This window comes from Maylandia zebra, linkage group LG3 (genome assembly GCF_041146795.1).
Source record: "Maylandia zebra isolate NMK-2024a linkage group LG3, Mzebra_GT3a, whole genome shotgun sequence".
NCBI lineage: Eukaryota > Metazoa > Chordata > Actinopteri > Cichliformes > Cichlidae > Maylandia > Maylandia zebra.
In genome coordinates this window covers 37,052,249-37,071,878 of record NC_135169.1, presented here as the reverse complement: position 1 = coordinate 37,071,878, position 19,630 = coordinate 37,052,249, and the positions used below count along the sequence as shown (strand labels likewise).

The 19,630-nt window shown below is 46.8% G+C and overlaps 1 protein-coding gene across 2 annotated transcripts; it reads right to left on the bottom strand.

The window, feature by feature from the left end:
• Window positions 1–240: 240 nt before the first annotated feature.
• Window positions 241–18,654, bottom strand: neurl4 (neuralized E3 ubiquitin protein ligase 4). Of its 2 annotated transcripts, none has more exons than XM_012922281.3 (29): window positions 18,447–18,654; window positions 12,871–13,378; window positions 12,716–12,781; window positions 12,165–12,631; window positions 11,892–12,003; window positions 11,723–11,811; window positions 11,564–11,636; window positions 10,874–11,147; window positions 9,050–9,231; window positions 8,883–8,968; window positions 8,637–8,799; window positions 8,336–8,546; window positions 7,700–7,776; window positions 7,528–7,606; window positions 7,094–7,263; window positions 6,769–6,897; window positions 6,462–6,607; window positions 6,110–6,328; window positions 5,240–5,338; window positions 5,008–5,160; window positions 4,760–4,927; window positions 4,505–4,663; window positions 4,177–4,356; window positions 3,432–3,525; window positions 3,230–3,337; window positions 3,010–3,154; window positions 2,764–2,876; window positions 2,485–2,644; window positions 241–2,401 (listed from the first exon to the last, which is right to left on the bottom strand). In XM_012922281.3, exons 1-29 carry the CDS (start codon window positions 18,609–18,611, stop codon window positions 2,197–2,199), a joined length of 4,800 nt encoding a protein of 1,599 aa, XP_012777735.1. In that variant the 5' UTR covers window positions 18,612–18,654; the 3' UTR covers window positions 241–2,196. The 2 variants fall into 2 exon arrangements, with proteins under 2 accessions (XP_012777735.1, XP_012777736.1); XM_012922282.3 differs by having other exon boundaries at window positions 8,336–8,543.
• Window positions 18,655–19,630: the final 976 nt, after the last annotated feature.

The following is a 19,630-nucleotide window of genomic DNA, read 5'->3' as shown; positions in this document are numbered from 1 at the left end:
AAAGCTATGAAAAATCCCACTATCGGCCTTAAAGAGTTACAAGTCACCAGGATTTTGGAGGTGGTGTGATTAAGTGTGCAACACTGCAATAACGTGTCAGTGACCAGACTTTTCTTTTTTCCTACTGGAAATAAAATGTGAAAAAAAAGGAAGCAAAAAGCACCAGCTGGTTTGGTCTTTTCTTTTCAGCATCTGTTTGTTTTTCAGCTCAAAGGGGAAAAAACAGACTTTACCCATCCATGTGTGCATACTGTCTGTCAGTTTTATTTTTTATAAATCAGGAAGATATGATCTGTTATGTAACAGCCTGTACAACGCGACATACAGAAAACAGAAATAACCCCCCCAAAAATACAAATTAAATTGTACAAAGCAGCACTGGGCCATAAATAAACCCACTTAATAACTTTATTGTTTTCACATTTTTGATTGGAAGTGTTTTTCTTTTCCTCTTAAGATTCCCCGTCACAGCTGCTTTTATAGAAGGTGAGCGAGCTTCGATCGTGAAGTGAGTTTGGCTCTTTAAATGAAAGAAATGTTGGAAACTGAACTGAAGAGTGGGAAGCTGACATGCAGTCAAGGTGGATGTTGAGCATAAACGTTTGACACAGAGTGTAAATCATGAAGAAACATTCACGTGTAAACACCTGGACGTAGGTCGCGGGGACACGGACTCTGCTCCCGGGGGTGGATCGAGTGTAAACTGAAAGGATGAAAGGGTGGTCGCACCTTTTTTGGTGTGAGTCCATTTCGCTGACCTTTAGAAGAAGAAGCTAAACATCTGGGGAAATGTGCGTTTTCACATGAAGATACAGTCAGCCTGTAGGACTCTCCAAAGCTACCGCGTCCTCTGAAGCTTGGTAATTAACGTCCTCTCACGCTGGTCTGTTTAAACCGCACAAGCACTAAAGAATAGAGAGCAGTGGCACTGATTCAAGATGCTTCTCTAGAGGAAGCATCCTGAAGTTACCGTTTTCTCTCAGGCCATCGCTGACAACAACAGCAACAGTGAGAGATGCATTTCCAGAGGAACCTGGAGAGCATCTGTGTGCTACGGGTGCTGTTAAACCTACGACTTCATCCACATTTTCATCCCTTTCTCTTGTAAACCTTAAACTCAAAAAATACTGTCTGAAAACCTTTAAAATGAGGTGAGGTATCACAGGGAACCATGTGGGAGAGGTTTAAAAGGGGCTCGCTGTAGCTTCATAATCATTATACAGGTGTGAAAGGTAAAATCTAAGCAAAAAAAAGATGCTAATAAGCTTGTAATTTCTTTAAATTAAACAGTGTACTATAAACTTGTGTTTAATTCTACAGTATCTTAAAATATTTCATATCTCCTTAACTTGTAAGGCTGGAGCGTTAGTTATCATTCATCACCTGCACTTTGACAATCCCAAACGTGCAGCGGGGGCAGGTCCCAGGTCCTAACTTGTTTTCCCATTCGATAAAGAAGTGATGCTGGACAAGACTGCAAACGGGGCTGATTTAAAAACAAACAAAAAAGCCAAACTGCTAATGTGGAGACATGAAGAGGACAGCAACATACAGTGGTACATGTGTAAACAAGCCCCCCCAACCCACCCACTCCAGTTTTAAAATCCCTCCAGATCCAAGTGTGTCTTCTTTTTTGTCTGTGTGTGAAAACATCCTCACTCTCCTCGTTTTGTTTTTCTTCTTTTTTACCCACATTTCTGTTTTTAGGTGACAGTTTGTTAACGTGCAGACTGGCAGGAGTGCAGCTCCTCCCAAAGTAAAACACTGACCAGCACAGTGTTAAAAGTAAGTGCCAAAAAGAGAAGCCGTTTGTGAGGCTCCGGGAAAGAAAGAAGAAAAAGAAAAGTGTAATAAAAATGATTAAAAAAAAAACCCTACAGCGGATGAACGAATGCTTTGTGTGGATGAGAAGTTTAAAAATCGCCCACGAGTGTCTGAAACATAAAGTGCAGGCAGTGTCTGTCCTTTGAAACCGCCGCGGCGCCGCTAAAAGAGTCCGAGAGCGAAAGGAACGAAACTAAATCAAAGATGCTGAAGTGTCAACACTCCACAGCAGGAACAGCTGGATTCCAGAGGAGTCTCTCGCTCAAGGCAGGGCTGGATTTGGTTGTCAAGTTTTTCTTCTGTTCGAAAAGTACTAGGAGTGCCGTGTGGAGCTACCCCGCCTCCACCCAAATTCTTCCTTCATTGCTCCGTTCACTCGATCCGAACGAGCAGTCCGTAGAGGAGCGTGCCGCCCTGCTCCTTGGTGATCCACTCGATCTCGGAGTTGCTGAAGCGAGGGTCCAGGGGCTCGCTGTGGCCGAGTGTCGGGGGTCCCACCTTGTAGGAGCCCGGGCGCACGCACACCTGGAATCCCACCTGAGCCTGGTGGCAGCGGTGAGAACGGGGGTCCCGAAATCTGCGTGAGGAGAAGTGCGCTGTTAGTACAAAAAGCCACCTCACTTCCTGTTAGCACTCATAAAACAGGCAGATGTGACTTACTGCACTTTGGGAGCAAAGATCTCCAAGCCAGAGTAGCGCATGGTGGGGGAGAGTCGCACCCTGGGCACCTCCCTGCCGGGGGCGCTGTTCTCCTCCGGCTCGCTGTAGCCGTTCGGCCCTTCCACCTTCGCTGGAGACACCGAGAAGATGGACGACATCCCTGTGGAGACAAAGCGTCAAAATGTTGTTTTAGCTGCTTTAAGGTGTTTCCTTAAACAACTCGCGTGTGTCTGGAGTCGTCGTGTGAATACAGAAAAGGCGTGCCAGTGATTTCTCTACCCGGCAACAGCTGGCTGTGGTCCAGCGTGTGTCGCAGAGCTCCCACGCTGGTGCCGTGGTACGCGATGTGCCACTTCTTCAGTGCATTGGAAACCTCACAGTGGGACTTCATCCTGTACAGATGTGACAGTGTGTTACTGACGCAAACACAAAGCAAGCTGAACGGATTAACGTGGACTCCCTCGCTAGTTTCAGGTCAAACGGATAGTGATGTCATCGCTGCTCAGCTTGAGGCCGTCTTCTTACCTGAGGCCAAAGCGGCACCACCCAAAGGGCAGGGCGTAGTCCCGGGGCGGCTCTCCTCTCTTGTAATACGCCTCGTCCCCCCGGAGTTTGTGGCAGGACTCACAGTAGCACAGGTTGTACTTTGCATCTTCACTGAAGTATCCATCTTAATAAACAGAGACGCTGCGTTTTAGATCCAGATGAAGTCTCGGGAAGAAAAGCTGAAAGATGAAGCACCCACCTGGTAACGTGAGCATGTCCTTAAAGCGCGAGCACAGCGCCTGGTACTCGCAGGTCTTATTGGGGTTGACCTCTGGAGGCGGCGTCCAGCACACACTCTCTTTGATTCCTGTTGTGAAAGAAAAGGAGGCAAAACTGATCAATCTGACGGCCTCAGCACTTTGAATATTTTAAAAAAAAAAGAAAAAAAGTCAGCTTCGTACCATCAACCATGTCTGCCTTCTCCATGTCGCCCTGACAGCGGGTCTCACCACTTTCTCCACCCACAGCTGGCACGTTGTTGGTGACTATTGTAACCTGCCGTCAGCACATGACATATGATAAACATGCTGCCTCACAGTCCACACACTAACTGTATTCACAGCTTTCAGCTACACGAAGGTCTAAAGGTAGCAGCTGGAAGAGCTGCACAAACCTAAAAGACGCACAGGGTCTGTTTCAGTGCCATCGCTCATCACACGTGGGTATCTAATAAAAGCTTGTAGATGCTCTGGTTCTGTAGTGAGGTCAACACTGTGCTGTGACGAGGTAGCACATGTAACTCCTGATGGAAATCTATTAAGACAGGTACACAGCAACAACCAGTCCCACTCACATTCACACCTACAGCCAATTTAGAATCACTAATTAACCTCACTGCATGTCTTTAGGCTGTGGGGGGAACATGCAAACTCCACACAGAAAGGTGACACTGCTAACTGTGCTGCCACCTGATGGTTTGCTATGACCCTTTTGGCTTTCCGTACCCCTAAACTTTGGCAATCTTCAAATGTGACAGAAATGAAGTCTCTGGTCTGTTTTTGGACTTAAAGTTCATTAAACACGATAAAACAAATCCACTCTCAGCTTACACTTTCATGTTCTTTTTAATGTTAGTCGGCTCTTTGTTTTCTTCTACAAATCATTTCTGGATTTTTATGCAAAACATGCACTAATGTGTGCGCAAACCTGTTCACACTGGCCGTAGAGGTCTATGAAGGGGTAACAGGGAGAAGGGATGTCCTGGGCCGCCACGCCCTGGTCCATGCCGTTGACATAAAGGTGGAGACAACTGTTGGCGTCCACCAGCAGACCCAACGCCGTCCCCTCTGGACACGTATCCAGGTTAGGACCGTAGTTCTCACATATCTGGAAAAAAGAGGGGGAGACAAGTGAAGCAGTGAAAGTGAAGGAAGTCAAATTTGAGGGTCAGTGCGAACAGACTCTCTCATGTAAGACAGAAAAAAATAAATCAATATCCTCCCCGATGACAGATCTGTGTGATCTCAGTGCACACCTTCAGGGAGTTGTGGAAGACAGAGTCTCGCTGCAGGAGCCAGGCTGAGCGCTTCAGACAGCACGCCGTGGAGGGGAAGTTGAGCCGGTCGGGGGAGTGACCAATCACCCCTAAAGACAGCGACGACGTCCATGACGGGTTCAGACGGTCGATGTGAAACTGGTGGGCAAAAACAGCGATGGTTTAAGACGGTACCCCCGAAATCGAAGCGAGCGCTCGGAGGGTCCGAATGATTACGTTAAGCCTTACTCTTACCTGGAACAGCTGCTGACGAGCCAGCGGCTGGGCGGTGACCAGCAGGCCCTGGTTGTAGCTCGACACTCTGGCTGCTGTCAGGTTCTGATTGGACAGCTGGATGTTTTTGCCGTGATTCTCCAGGAATGCCATGACAGTGGGCACCAGCACGCACGGTTCGCTCTCGGCCTGAAGATGGCAACAGAGAGTCAGACTTTCTCTCTAAAAATCGGAACAGGCGGAGGGTACCTCTTAAATATCCTTCATACCTCTCTGACGGGAGTGCTGTCCTCCTCGCCCTCGCTGCAGCTGTCTGAGGAGAGCGAGGGCGCCTTAACGCTCTCCACGTCCTCCGTTAGCGAGGAGCTGACGATGGACGCCGCCGTTATCCGCCCGTACAGGTCCAAAACTCCATAAACGTTCTGCAAGGAGCAAGAAAGAGGCGCTGAGTGGCATCGCAGACCGACATCACTGATGAGAGTCAGAGTGAGCGGTGGTTACCTTAGCTACGGCTGTCGCGGCGGGCCCCATGTCTTCTCCGTCGATGAAGATGTGCATGGTGTCGTCGTTGCACCTCTTCACTCCGACGCGGTTCCCAACCTGAAAACACAAATCCGGGTTTAACGCCGCCTGTGTCACGACACAATTAACACCTCCGAGTGACGTGCGGCGATGACACACTGCTGCTGTTCGTCTGGTTTTTAGCTTCAATGCTTTTCAAAGATAAGAGACGTTTAGAAAAAGTCTCAAAACATTAGTTTCCGCTCTGTTTTAAAGCTTTATTCAGCCACAGCAGATAAACAACACAAAGGAATCACAGCATTTCTCTGCATTAAGAAAATGAATCAATATTTAAATCAAAAAGCCCGAAGACTGATGGAGTAAGCCGATTAGTATTCAGCTCCAAACTATTCAGGATTTGCATTTTAACTTGAAGATTAAGAGCGTGGGTGCTCGTGTTTAAGTCTGCAGGTTTTTATACCCTGGGGTCAACTTCAAATGATGGACAGATAATGTTAAATATTAATCATCAGTGAACAGTGAGAAGCCCTCGATCCAGCTATTTAGACGGTGCCTTTAAAATTTGTATTTTTAAAAAGTGGTTCTCCAATTTAAAAAAAAACAAAACACAAAATAAAAAAGACAAAAATGTGAGCGTGCAGGAGACAAAGAAGCAGATTCTTCTAAGCTTCTCTGAAAGGCTGTGAGAATCTCTTAAGTCAACAGGTTTAAGGGTCTTTAATTTGATCTTCAACTAAATCCTTAAAATTTAATGAGTTACTTGAAGCGCCGCTTACAGGTATCCGTGAAGAGCTTCGGTGCACAGCTCAGAGAGCCGGCGGGGGAGGAGGGGGTGTGTGCGTGGCTTACCATCAGCCGGTCCAGTGAGCAGCCGTAGTTCTGCCGCTGCAGCACGCCGTTGCGACGGACCTCGGAGCCGCAGAGCAGCCAGGTGACCTTGGTGCGGAGCTGCGGGAGGGAGGGGGAGAGACCTGACAGCGGGCAGGATGGCAGCTCCAGAGGAGCCAGCGTGGTCAGGCCGATATGCAGCGAGCCGCACCACTGCTCATCCACCTCATCTATCCTCACCTGCAGGGAGAGAGGAGCAGGAGAGGATTAAATGCAGAACTCAAACCTTTCCTTTCTACTTTTAAGCATTTCAAATGTTGCAAATCAGGCCCGCCATCTCTGAAATATCTGGTCACCGTGACCTCTTCCTCACCTCAAACAGCTCATCCGTTTTGAGCTCCTTTGCGCTGAACGCGATGCCGTGAGCGTAACCTCCGACTCGGACGGCCTGGCAGCCCTCGCCGAGCAGCACCACGTTCTTACCGTGTTTGCTGTGGAGCCGGTGGGCAACACCTGCCACTGCAATCACACGGAATGAAGAACAAACACATCAGACTCTGAGAACATAGTTTCGTCTTTTTCTTCCATTTTGAAATATGCAGTGCTGTGCAAAACTCTTGAACCACCCGTCATTTCTACTCATTTTGCTTTTGGTACTAAGTAAGGATCCTGACATTTACCTGGTGAGTGGATGGGGAAGCTCTTCTCTGTGACGTTGCTGGTACAGAGGCTGTTGTCCAGCGGGCCCGATGAGCTGGTGATGGACACCTGAACGCACTGACCGTACAGATCGATCACAGCATACACCTCTGAAAGAGTCAGACACACACATCTGTTAATCTGACTCCTTTACCATAATCCATCTCAACCCTGTGGCAGAATGAAAGGCAGCAGAAGCAAGTATGTATGGTTTGGATGTGCAGAGGGAAAGCGTGGCTGATTTAGAGGAAGTAGTAGTGGTATGTGTTGCTTCAGTCAAGTCCTCCAACTCGTACAATTTCCTACCTGATGGGAGGCCAGAGCAGGCGACACCTTGGTCGACACCGTTGATATAATAGTGGAGGTCTCCGCTGGCTGAGCGCATCATCCCGATCCGCGAGCCCGTCGTCAGGGAGTCCAGATCACAGCCGTAGTTGTTGCGCATTGTGTTGCCATCCTGCATGATGGCCGTCCCACTGCGAGGAAAGCAGAAAGGGAAAAAAAAATGTTCTCGGTTGAAACCAAAATTTTACATTTTTCCACAAAAAAAGTTCTGGAAAAATATTTTGACTTTCCAACAATTATCTTCTCTGTACACCAGTTTTAATAGGTTAAAAAGAGACAACTGGGAACGTGCACATCTGCATTGGTCATGCTGAGCACACATACACTGAGTCCTTCTTAATAAAGCACAGACATTAGTTTCAAGATGACATCACATTGGCATACAGCATCAGTACCTGAGCATCCACGTGTCATAGTCGATGTCTGTCATGGTGTTTGGAAACTCCAGCTCCTCTGGTCTGATGGCTGTCACTCCTAAACACGGGAAGACGAGGAGAGGAACACTTTTGTTTTTTTGCTGCTCTAGTGTGAAGTGACCTGCTGCTGGACACATGGCAAACATCTCACCGGCTTCTATCGAACCCGACCAGCGGTCCACCATCTTCTGGATCACGATTTCAAACAGCTCTCCGTCCCGAAGGCACCTGCAGCAGTTTAAGACATGACAGAGGAATGTTAGCGGCTCCACAGAGAAACGCTTTACACCTTCACCTAATGAGCAAATCAAACATGGTGACACCGCCCATCTCCTGTGAATAAGAGGTGGATAGTCTTTAAGCATAGACTGTATAAGAAGATGGACAGCGCCATCACTGGTTTCATCTTGGTGTTTTGAAACCAGATGTGACAAGTGGTGGACAAACCTAGAGACGCCGCACACTCATACAGGAGCCCCACACTAAACCAACATGGCTCTACTGTCTTTTTAACTCTTGCTGGGTTGATAATTTACAAAATGTGCACGTTTTGTTGAACAAAACAGAAAACTAGTGATTGAGAGTGAGAAATGTTTTGTTATGAGGTCAAAGATCAAGAGAGGAGCAAAGCGATTTCCTTATAAACTTCTATATAATCAAACGGGTGCTGCCCCCTGCTGGCTGTTAGGAAGATTGCAGGATTAAGATTTATTTTTTTATATAAAGCACAATCTTCCATGGATGGATTAAGAGTCACTACAGGTCACTTTGACGTCACGTGTTTCACCTGTTGGAGATGACAATAGCATCGTTGAACTCGCTGCGGCAGTTCTGACGCAGGGCGGTGCGCCCCCCGTTGGTGATGACAGCATTGGTGCCATGTAGGTGGTGGAAACGCAAGTCAGTGGTTGTGGTGGCTCCGCCTACTGAGCAAGGACTCCCAGGGGACATGGCTGTGGGTCCCTCGGAGCTGTCCTCTGGAAGAGGAGGGAGGTCTACTGAAAGAGAAAGAAGCAGAGAAAAATAACTCTGATGATAATATTTTCTTTTTAAAGACATTTCTTAGTTCTCGTGCTCTCCTGTCTTACCCATGTCGTCCATGATGGTGGCCTGTGCAGCCTGGCCGTAGAGATCCACCACGGCATAGACGCTGGGGGGGACATTCCAAGCTGCCGGGCCCTGAGCCACGCCGTTCACAAAGAAATGAAGGCTGCCATCTTCTTTACGCACCACACCGACTGTGTCACCGGCCTGGAACGAGAACAATGCATTAAAAACAAAACAAACAGTCATGTTTAAAATAGTAATAAAAAAAAAACATTATTACCACTAACCTTGAGTCGGTCCAGGTTGTGTCCATACTCATCCAGTATAGTCGTTCCGTTGTGCATAACACCGTTCCCCGTCATCATCCACGTCCCTGGAAAACATCCCCAGTGGGATCAGTAACCCCGGCGCAGCAAGTTATCCAAACTACAAAAGCTGCTCCATCTCATCTCACCTGAGCGCAGGTTTGTCATGGTGGAGGGCAGCTGCAGGTAGGCGGGGTTGTGCGTTGTGACGCCTATTTCAATGGAACCCGCCCACTTGTCCACCATTTTGTCTATGCGAACCTGGAACACCTCATTGGAGCGCAGCGGCCGGCTGCTCAGGACCACGCCGTGATTGAAGTCGTCAGTGGCGCTGTAAAAGCGGCACTGTTTACACTCCATCACTGTTCTGTGATTGAAATACTGCAGTACTATATCAACTTTCTTCACAAGTACTTATGAAAAATACAGCAGAGGACAAGCAGGTAATCTGCGTGTTGTTCAGAGGTTTTAGGAGCTTTTGCAGCAAAGATTAGTGTGAAGATGAGTAAACACTAAAAATATTGAGCCGCAAGAACATATTTACACCACGTTCCAAATTATTATGCAAATTGTGTTTAAGTGGCATAAAGATTAAATAAGTTGTTTGTCAATTAAACTCATGTATGGAATTGTGTCTCAGGGCTCTTTGGATCACTGAAATCAATCTCGGACACATTGGTTTGAGAACAATTAAAGGAAAAACCACTAAAGAAGGATGTTCCACATTATTAAGCAGACCAGCATTTTCAAGCAATATGGGAAAGAAAAGGATCTCTCTGCTGCTGAAAAGCGTGAAATAGTTGAATGACTCGGACACGTAATGAAAACTTTAGATATTTCACCAAAACTTAAGCGTGATCAGCATAATGTTAGGAGATTTGTGCCTAAGTCAGAGCACACATGGGTTGGTGTGGATAAAGGGACAATGTGGAAGGTTTCTGCCAGACAAATACATCAGACTAGGGGGGCAGCTGCTAAAAAGGCCATTACAAAGCAGCAAACAGATATTTGAAGCTGCTGGTTCCTCTGGAGCCCTGCGAACATCAAGGTGTAGGATCCTCCAGAGACTTGCTGTTGTGCATAAACCTTCTATTCGGCCACCCCTAACCAATGCTCACAGCAGAAACGGCTGCAGTGGGCCCAGAACTACATGAAGACTAGTTTTCAAACAGTCTTGTTCACAGATGAGTGCCATTCAACCCTGGATGGTCCAGATGGATGCAGCGGTGGACGGTTGGTGGACGGTTGATGGACAGCCAACATGTCCCAACAAGGCTGTGACATCAGCAAGGAGGTGGTGGAGTCAAGTTTTGAGCCGGAATCACGGGGAGAGAGCTGGTCGGTGCTTTAGGGTCCCTGAAGGTGTGGAAATGGCCTCTGCAAAGGATGTGGCTTTTCTGACTGACCACTTTCTTCCACGGTAGAAAAAGAAGAACCGTGCTTTCCGCAACAAAATCATCTTCATGCAAGACAATGCACCATCTCATGCTGCAAGGAATACCTCTGCATCATTGGCTGCTATCGGCATAAAAGGAGAGGAACTCATGGTGTGGCCCCCATCCTCCCCTAACCTCAATCCTATTGAGAACCTTTGGAGCATCCTCAAGCAAAAACTATGAGGGTGGGAGGCAGTTCACATCCAAACAGCAGCTCTGGGAGGCTGACATCCTGCAAAGACATTCAAGCAGAAACTCTCCAAAAACTCACAAGTTCCATGAGTGCAAGAACTGTGAACTGCTATCAAATAAGGGGTCCCATGTTAATATGTAACTTGACCTGTTAAGACATTTGAATTGTACTCTAATGCTTGATGACTTGAAAATGATGCTGTCATTTGAATCAACTATGTAGGAAAATCAGAGAAACGTATCATTTGCATAATAATTTGGAACGCGGTGTAGTTGTGTGCATTACCCGTAACAAGTATTTTCAGATCACGAGGTTAACATGAAGTAGCAGAAAGGACAACTCACTGAGGTCGCAGCGCCGTCCTGCCATCGCTGATGATGGCGGCCTTCTGACCACAGTTGGGGTGAAAGAGCAGACGGTCGGGCAGCTCTGCGTCCGGGGTGACGGAGAGAGTTGTCCGGGGTCGGCCCACGTCGGGGGACAGCGCTCTCATGATGGCGTTGTTGCGTCTGAGGCGGTCGCTGTGATTGTGGTTGTGGACTATCGTGACTTTGACAGCCATGCCGTAGAGGTCGACCACGCCGTAAACCACGTTGGGGGTCTGAGCTGCTGCGACGCCTGGGAGAAACAAAGCAAGAACAGTAAAATTCTTTACACTCAATACTTCATCCAAGTGTGGATTCTACGATTACATCTTCAGACACATCTTAATACAGAGATGAACAGCCGAGAATAACACAGGAGCTAAAACATATTTACATCGATCAGGCATAACATTATGGCTACTGACAGGTGAAGTAAATAACACTGATTATCTCTTCATCGTGGCACGGGCTAACACAATACGAGGCAGGTGGTCAAAATGTTATCCTTGATCGGTGTAAATAACTAAAAGAAATCTCCAGCACCAGATGAACTGCTTTGTGGTTACTGGCTACATCTCTCACTCATTCATAACCACCATATTGCGCCTGCAGCTTCAAAGTCCTGGACCGGACTTCTGTCTCCTCATCAAAGGCTGTGATCCGTCTCACCTTGATCGATGCCATTGATGTAAAAATGAAGCGCTCCACTGGCTTTGCGCATCAACCCTATGTGATCTCCCTCCTAAAAGTCGATAACGGAGAAAGTAAAGTCAGATTTACCAGAAAAAGACTAAATGAGATGTTTACGCGTGTGTTCACGTGCTTCACCTGAAGTTCATCGAGGCTGAATTCACAGTATTCCCTGCGGGTTCCTTTTCCGTTGGTTAATATCCCACAGCCGCTCATCATGATTGTACCTTAAAGAAGCAGAAACAATCAGCACCTTGTAATTTGCCGCAGACAAACAGACTTCCCCGTGTCATTACTCGTGCCTTACCTGAGCGCAGATTGGTCATAGTTGCAGGATAGTCCAGGTTGTTGGGGTTGTGTGTGGTCACACCTATCTCTATTGAGCCTGACCACTTGTCCACCAGCTTATCGATACGGATCTGATAGCAGAGAGTATTATGATTATCTGTCACAATTATTCATTGATTTTAATGTCAACCAAAGATTTTATTGCACTTTCATAAACCCTTAATGCTGCTGTCACGTCCTTGTGCTACTTCCGGTTAATGTGCAAATCTTTGTATCAAATACGTGCACGCACCTCAAACATCTCATTGTGTCGGAGCGGCCGGTTGGTCATCACCACGCCGTTGTTGAACTCGTCCAGCGGTCTCCTCCGCTCCGCCGTCTTGTTGTTGTTGCTCAGTTTGATCAGCGTGCCGCACTTCTCGTGGAACAGCAGCGCGTCGTTGGTGGTCATCGCGCCTGTCAGCGCTCCCGGCCCCACGCCTCCATTACCAGCAGGGCTGCTGTTAGAATTTCCACTGTCCCCGGCACTTCCCGCTCCTCCTCCTGTCGTCCCCGTCCCGCTGTCGCTGTTCATTCCTCCGCTGCTGCTCCCTCTGTCATTTCTGGAAGAGGAGTCGCTTCCTGTATTTCCTCCTCCTGCTGCTCCTCCCCCTCCACCACCGCCGCCTCCGCCATCCTCCCCTCCGCCCTCATCTTCGGAGCGGTAAAAGGACACTATTGCGTTGTTGAACACGTCAAAGAGCTGGTGCTCCGTCAGAACTGAAAGACACGGGAAGAGAATAGCTGTGAGCGCCAGTCCAGCTGGAAAGTGTCCGCTGATGGTTCTGGGGGGCATGTTCTTACCAGCATCGGGCTCCAGGTTGTTGAGGAACTTGTCTGGTCTATTGTGACTGCATCTAAGCTCAGGCACTGGCAGAGATAGGAGACAGCAGATCAGTGCAGTCCAACAGACAGAGAAGGAAAAAGAACCGTAGCGATAAAGAGCAAAGGCTTCTTACCTTCATCTCCATTCATCATTCCATTCATTGCTGTCACATTCATCAGTGCCGCGATCCCCGCGTCCTCCCGACCCCCACACACTAGCACCTCTTCCTCCTCCTCATCCTCCTCCTCCTCCTCCCGCTCTAATGTCTCGCTCTCTCTTTCCGCAGAGGGCGGTGGCGGCTCGCAACTCACAACTGTCACTTGCGTGCACTTCCCGTACAGGTCCACCACCGCCCACAGCTTGGGTGGCAGGCCGCTTGCGGCCGCGCCGCAGTCCTGCCCGTTAACCCAGAGGTGGAGCTCTCCGCGGGAGCTGCGCTGAATGCCCACGCGGTCGCCCTCAGCTAGCTGGTCCAGGTCGCGGCCATACTCCTCCAGGACGGAGCGGCCGTCGCGTAGCACCGAGCAGCCCGACACGATCCAGGAGCCGCCCTTAAGGCCCGTGGCGCTGCTGGGGAAGTCCAGAGCGGCGGGGTCCAGGGCCGTCACACCGATTTCGATGGAACCGCTCCACGAGTTCACCTGAAAGGAGACACAGTGTGACCTTTAACCTTTCTCCTAATTAAAGATCCATTTTTAAAAAAGCAAAAGACAACAAAGTATGGATTTTACACCTTACCATAGACCGAGTCTTTGTCCCACATTTAGCAAAACATTTAAAAACGCTCAAAAATAACGTCAGAGCCATGTAGCTTTGTGAAGTCGACAGCAAATATTGAGAAAAAGCACAGAAGTAGTAAAAATGTATTATTATTATTTTTTCTCTGACTCCGAGTGGAGCTGTGTTGTGCCGTGGGAGTTACTCTTAAAAAAGTGAAGCTCTGTGCTAAAAACTGCAAGTAGATATCTATGGAAAACAAAGGGCGTGTCGTGTATGATCCGCCGCTGTTATTTTTAGTCGATCTGCCGGTGACGAGCACAGCTCAGGCAGCGCTCCTTTGAGAATAAAGCGGGACAGTGCGAGCGTAGAAGAATATGAAAATTTGTCAGAGATTAGTTGACAGTAACTCTGTCGCTGCACTGTCATGTTTAACAGCACGAACATGAACTTGGAAGAAAACTCACTGAACCACCAGTGCTGCATTAGATCACTGTTATGATACCGGTGTCTTACTGCCAAGATGGGAGTTAAATACATTTTGATACTGAAGGGTGAGTTTCACACATCCTGCTCTATATTTAGATCAAACAGAAGAGGGAAAAAAATTTAACAACAACTTGCAACTGACCACGACATCAGAAGGACGTAATCAGCTTTGTCCCTACATATTGTCCAATTTGTCATCTGTCTGATGTCCCATTAGCTTGATGACAAAAAGCACAGTTGAAATGATACATGTTGCAGTGTGTGTGCAGATTAGGGCTGCTATGATACAGCGGCACTGACAGCAATCGGAAGATTATTTAGGTAACGAAATATTGCTAGTATGTAAATAATTCAATTCAATTCTATATTCAATAACAACAGCAGTCGCCCCAAGGTGCTTTATGGACCCTACAATTAGGGCTGTTCGATATAACGATATATATCGGATGACGATATAAAAACGTCTATGTTTCATTTTACGCTATCGTTTGTTTCGTGGTGTCGCAAAATAAACTGTTTACGGAAATATTTTTTCATCGTTTTGATGGTCACTGTAGTGGCTATATTAATTTCTTAAAGTTCTCTCTTTCTCTTATATTTAATATAACCACACTATGGACGGACAAGCGCCTGTTTTTATCCGTTGTGGTTAGCAACAACTACGCTAAAACCATCGCGTGTCTGCTTGTTTATGTTCCACATAAACCTTTCACAATAAAGCTCAAGATCCTGTTGAGACTTTTCAAAATAAACGTAATCACGTGAAAGAGCAGATTATTTACGGATGAGAAGTAAAAAAGAGCCGCCAGGTGCTAAAAAAATAAGCCTTAGACTCAAACGTTAGAACAGGCTTTTCCCCGCAGCACGCTGTGTAATAAATACTCACAAAGAAAACGTCGCCGTTACAACTTATGTCTAAAAATCTATCGTTTCATGCATCAGTTAAAACACTCGACTCCAGCTACATGAGCAGCTGGAAACACTTCTCGCAAGTCGAGCTGCCGGAGATTCACAGAATTTACAGAAAATGTTACATTTGTGTGATTTATATCGTTATCGGACGATAGAATTCTTATATCTCATGTTATATGAGATTTTGGTCATATCACACAGCCCTACCTACAATAATCTAGAGAAATGTCAACAATCAGATGACCCGTATGATCAGACACTTGGCGACTGTAGGAAGGAAAAATTCCCTTTTGACAGGAAGAAACCTCTGGATCGGGGAGGGGCAACTATCTGCTGTGTTACGGGTGAGGGGTTTTGTTTATATGTTTTTGTCTTTTTATTACCCATTAAGTGTATACTTGTACACCAACTTGCTGGCAGTTTTTTGGGATTTATAATATAAATATGGCACAGGGGCAGGAAATTTTTTTTACAAGCTTTTGAAGGCAGATTATGCAAACTCCACAAGTAAAGGAACAGAGTTGAATCAGGTACAAGCTCAGGATCTTCTCACTATGAGGTCATAGCTAATGCTTTCCTCCGTTTTATGACTGAAATAATAAAAAGAAGTGGAGCCGCAGAGAGCACAGACGGCTCTGTGGTCCAGGTGTAATGATTAAACCCGTTCGAAGAAAACAAACACCTGAGCTTCAGCTCAGCGATCTCACCATCCCCTAAACTCATGGCGCAGTTGGTCCCCGTTTCACAGCAAAAATTCCTCGTGCCTTTGCACGACATTGGCCTCATATCGCCTAACAGGCAGCCCGAGGCATCTGTTTCTTCCCGGTAACACGAAGCTCACCATAAGCTGACGACAACGAGATACTTTATTGATCTGCCGAGATGAATTCTATTGTTCGTTTTTGTTTAACCTCCACAACGTGGACGAGAGACTGCAGCAGAAAAAGGAAAATGTAAACAGCAGCTGGCGTTGATGTTTAAGTCTTGATTAAAAACACTTGAGCGCAGGAGATGCGAACCCCCGTCGTCTTGAAGAGGAGTCGACTCCTGTTCTGGCTGCACTCCACCTGCTGCTCAAGGAGAAAGGTATCTGACAAAAACCTCAGCGGTGGATAAAAGCCTCAGTTTTATGCTCAGTCATAACCCACCCCCACCCCCATTAGGACTCCAGTGTAAGAGATAACCGTGACCATATCACTGAAACCCTTCCAGCTCCTGGGATGTTTTTCTGCAGCTGACTTCTGTGCCAAAGACACTTTCCCCGGGATCAATACCTTTTTTTTTTTTGTCCTTTTTACACTACAGTAAGCCTCCTCCTGCCCACTTCTTCCTCAGCTCCGTGGCAGGTGCTATCTAAGGCAGTGTGCTACTGCAGCCAGGGTATCTGGGTTAACAAATCTGGGAGTAGCTCAGGCTGACCGGGTCTGTGTGTGTGGAGGAGACAGACATCTCCTTCCCTCGCGCTCTCGCTTACGTAACAGCAGCCTGTGGGCATCTGCCTCCCGGTCATTCACTCGACTCGACTCAAAAAGACTAATAATTCTAGGCTACAAATATACACACTAAGCGGGACAACAGAGCATCTTTCATAGGGAAACAGAGAAGTTCATAGCCTGTCAATTTCAAAAGCACCACCTATGAGGAGCACCGCTAGAGAGAGGAAACGCAGCTGCTCAGCTTTTGCGGCGCGAATTCTCACAACAACAAACTCCTATTTGGGAGCAAATAAAAATTTTACAGCCAGATCGGCATGACTGAGGAACACAAAGTGGCACAATTTACTGAATTTGTGTGCTTTTAAAACACGTTAGACTTGAAAACCTATGACTTTAGCGTTAGCTCGTAATTAAACAGTAACAGCAAGAAACGAAAAGTGGCATTTCAAAGTAGATATTAGTATCAATGTGCCAATTATATTGATCTACTCATCCCATTAAGCACAATTCAAAACTTGATATTGTCACACGAGACAAAACACAGCTAATCATTTTAGCTTTAAGTAACTCCCAGTATACAAAATGCATGACATAGTATTCCATATCACAAGTTGAATCTTCCACTGAATCCTATCATATCAGTTCCTTAAATGCTAAAACACCTGCCGAGTCCTGTTCCAATAAATCACTTCATTCCCCCTCATGTGTTTACGTCCCCCCACCCTGGACGTCAGCACTCAAGAGTCATACCAGCGGGTGCTCCGTGATGTCAAACTATTGATTTTCAGACTGGCAATGCATGCAAAGACAGGGCGTGAGCCTTTTTATGAGAGCCTTTATCAGGCTGAGAGCTCCACCAGGGATGCATAATTATCTAGCATGCAGCAGGTGCTATTAAACCAGATGCTTTACGTGCACACACGCTATGCTTTTAGACGGCTGGACACACTGTCATTTCGTGTGTGTGGGGGGGCAGTTGGCTTTGGCACTGACTCCAATGCTGCCATGTTGTTGGCAAGCGTCGCTGGGAGGCCAACTGCAGAGACAGAAGCCATTACAACGGAGAAGGTTTTCCACAACTGAAATGTAAACACTGTGCACAGGCACTCTTAATGCAATTCAAATGCTAATTCAAGGAAAGAGAACATTGGGCCACCTCTACCTGCAAAAAGTCACAATTAAAAACTGGTTTAAGCTTCATCAGTGGATGCGAACTGTAGCTGTAAGCTGTCTTTGTACTTGTGATTGAGGAGAGGCAGGACTTTGACTGGAAATGAAGGAAAAAGAAAGGAAAAAGATCACCTGTACTTAACTTGATGATGCAAACAGTTAACAGCAGCAGGTCTAGTAAAGTTAGACACGTGATATCCGTGATTTTGTGTTTAAATGGTTGTGAAGTCAGCCGAAAGAGTGCATGTAATTAATGAGTAACAGCATGAAGTAGTCAGCCACTTTTGGAGCAGCAGTTCTAGCGGTCTGCAGACGCTTTGCATACGCACAGAGGTGAGCGGAGGCTGCAGAGCTGAGGCTTTCAGCACACAGGCTCTGGTTAATATTAATGACAGTGGTAACAGCCTCGGTGTAGTCACTGTGTACTGTTCACACATGGCCTCTGAGTCACTACGATATGAACACTGCAGTGTTATTAGCCATCGGACAGACAGCCTGACAGGCGACCGATCCTTCAAAACAAGCCCTAAAAGAACCGCACTTACCGGCTTAGGTGGGATCCTTTCACGCGATAAAACGATATCGGGTCCCTGTCAGCGCCAGACAAAGCCCTCGTAGCACCTTCCAGAAAGGCTAGCCCCGGCCAGCCTGCTAGCGGCTCATTAGCACGGCTATCTGACGGCACCAAGGCAACACGGGCGGGCTATCGTTAGCTAAGAGACTTGTTTATCACATCCAGCCCACAGCGGGCTGTTTATCAGCTCCCTGCGGTCCTCCCCAGTCTCTGTAGGTGTATCTAATTAAAGCCTGAGGAGCGGTAAACACTGCGGCTACTGTCAAGCCCTGTGTGTGCCGCCTTAGCAGCAGCAATAGCTTTAGACCGTGGACAGCCACAGACCCCCGGCTCGTCCCTCCAGCTCCACTCCCGTCCCGCTGCCCTCACACACGCTCAGAGGAGCCAGCAGCGGGCCTGCAGTTTGTTTACCTTCTTGTCAATGCGGACGGTGAAGACATCCCGGTCCCTCAGCGGCTCCTTGCTAAGCACCAGGCCGTGATTGAACTCCTGGACTGGCTGGTTGCGACGGGCGGTTCGGTTCGAGTTGGACAGGCCGATCAGCTTTCCGCTCCGCGGATGCAGCTCCGCCGCCATCTTCAGTGGGCGGCCAGTATTCACGACAGCGAGGCTTTGCGACAGTAACATTATGGCAGCCGGCAGATGTGTGGAATCCTTAGCAACCGCACCTCAGGCTTTAATGACTGAAAGCGTGGCGTCATTTTAAAGTCTATATAAACGCTTTGGTTCAGAAGCTAACGTTTTTACATTCAACGTAGCCTCGTCGTACACTTGTTTTTGATTATTTCTCCTTTATTGGCTCGAGGGCTAAAAACTTTCTACTTTATCTACAGTTAGAGTCACGTTCGTTATCAGTTCGCATTTTATCGCTTTATGTATGTTTTTTTTTATTATTATATGATTTTCTAGGTAAATATTAATAGGTGTTATTATATTTTTATTCTATTTATTGCTACTTTAATGCTGTCTTGGGAAACAAATGTATATAATGTTCTGAATGAAAATAAATCTATTTATCTGTCTGTGTTCTCCGACCTCTCACATCTTCCAGTTCATTTCAAAGCTGCACATAACATTTTGATGACTTCTTGCAGCGATAAGTGAATACAGAAACGAGCGAGCAGACATCATTTTATCTGAAACTGATCTTGAGCGTTTCATTCATATTTGCTCTAATCTTTCTTCTTTTCTGCTTTCATAATTTAAAGTTGATAAGTAATATTTGGACTTTTTCCGTGTATCTAATTTTATGGGATAGATGACGTCATACACAAGTCTCTGATGAATTTTACATTATGTTTAATTAACCACTAGAGGGAGCAATTTTCATGTCTAAGATCAGTCACTCGGCGAGAGCGAGTGGGTTCTTGTGAGGCATGCGTGAAAAGACTGGCTGAACGTAAGTTGAAGAAAATTAGAATTCAAATTTGGCTTTAAAGGAAATCGACTACACTCAGTGATGGTAGCCTCGTGGCAAAAGATCTAAGAGGTCTAACCGGGTTATAAATGACTGTATTTGAGCTGATAGATAATCAGCCGAGAGTAGAGGATTGGATAAATGATCAATGTGGGTGACCATCATGTTAACATAGAAC

What these genes read in the sequence shown, in the direction of transcription:
- neurl4 (XM_012922281.3), bottom strand. Translation starts at nt 18,611, where the DNA reads ATGGCGGCGGAGCTGCATCCGCGGAGCGGAAAGCTGATCGGCCTGTCC. An exon ending in CAACCTGGAGCCCGATGCTG is followed by an intron (nt 12,632 to 12,715) that starts GTAAGAACATGC and finishes CGTGTCTTTCAG; the next exon opens with TTCTGACGGAGCACCAGCTC. An exon ending in TCAGCCTCGATGAACTTCAG is followed by an intron (nt 11,637 to 11,722) that starts GTGAAGCACGTG and finishes ATCGACTTTTAG; the next exon opens with GAGGGAGATCACATAGGGTT.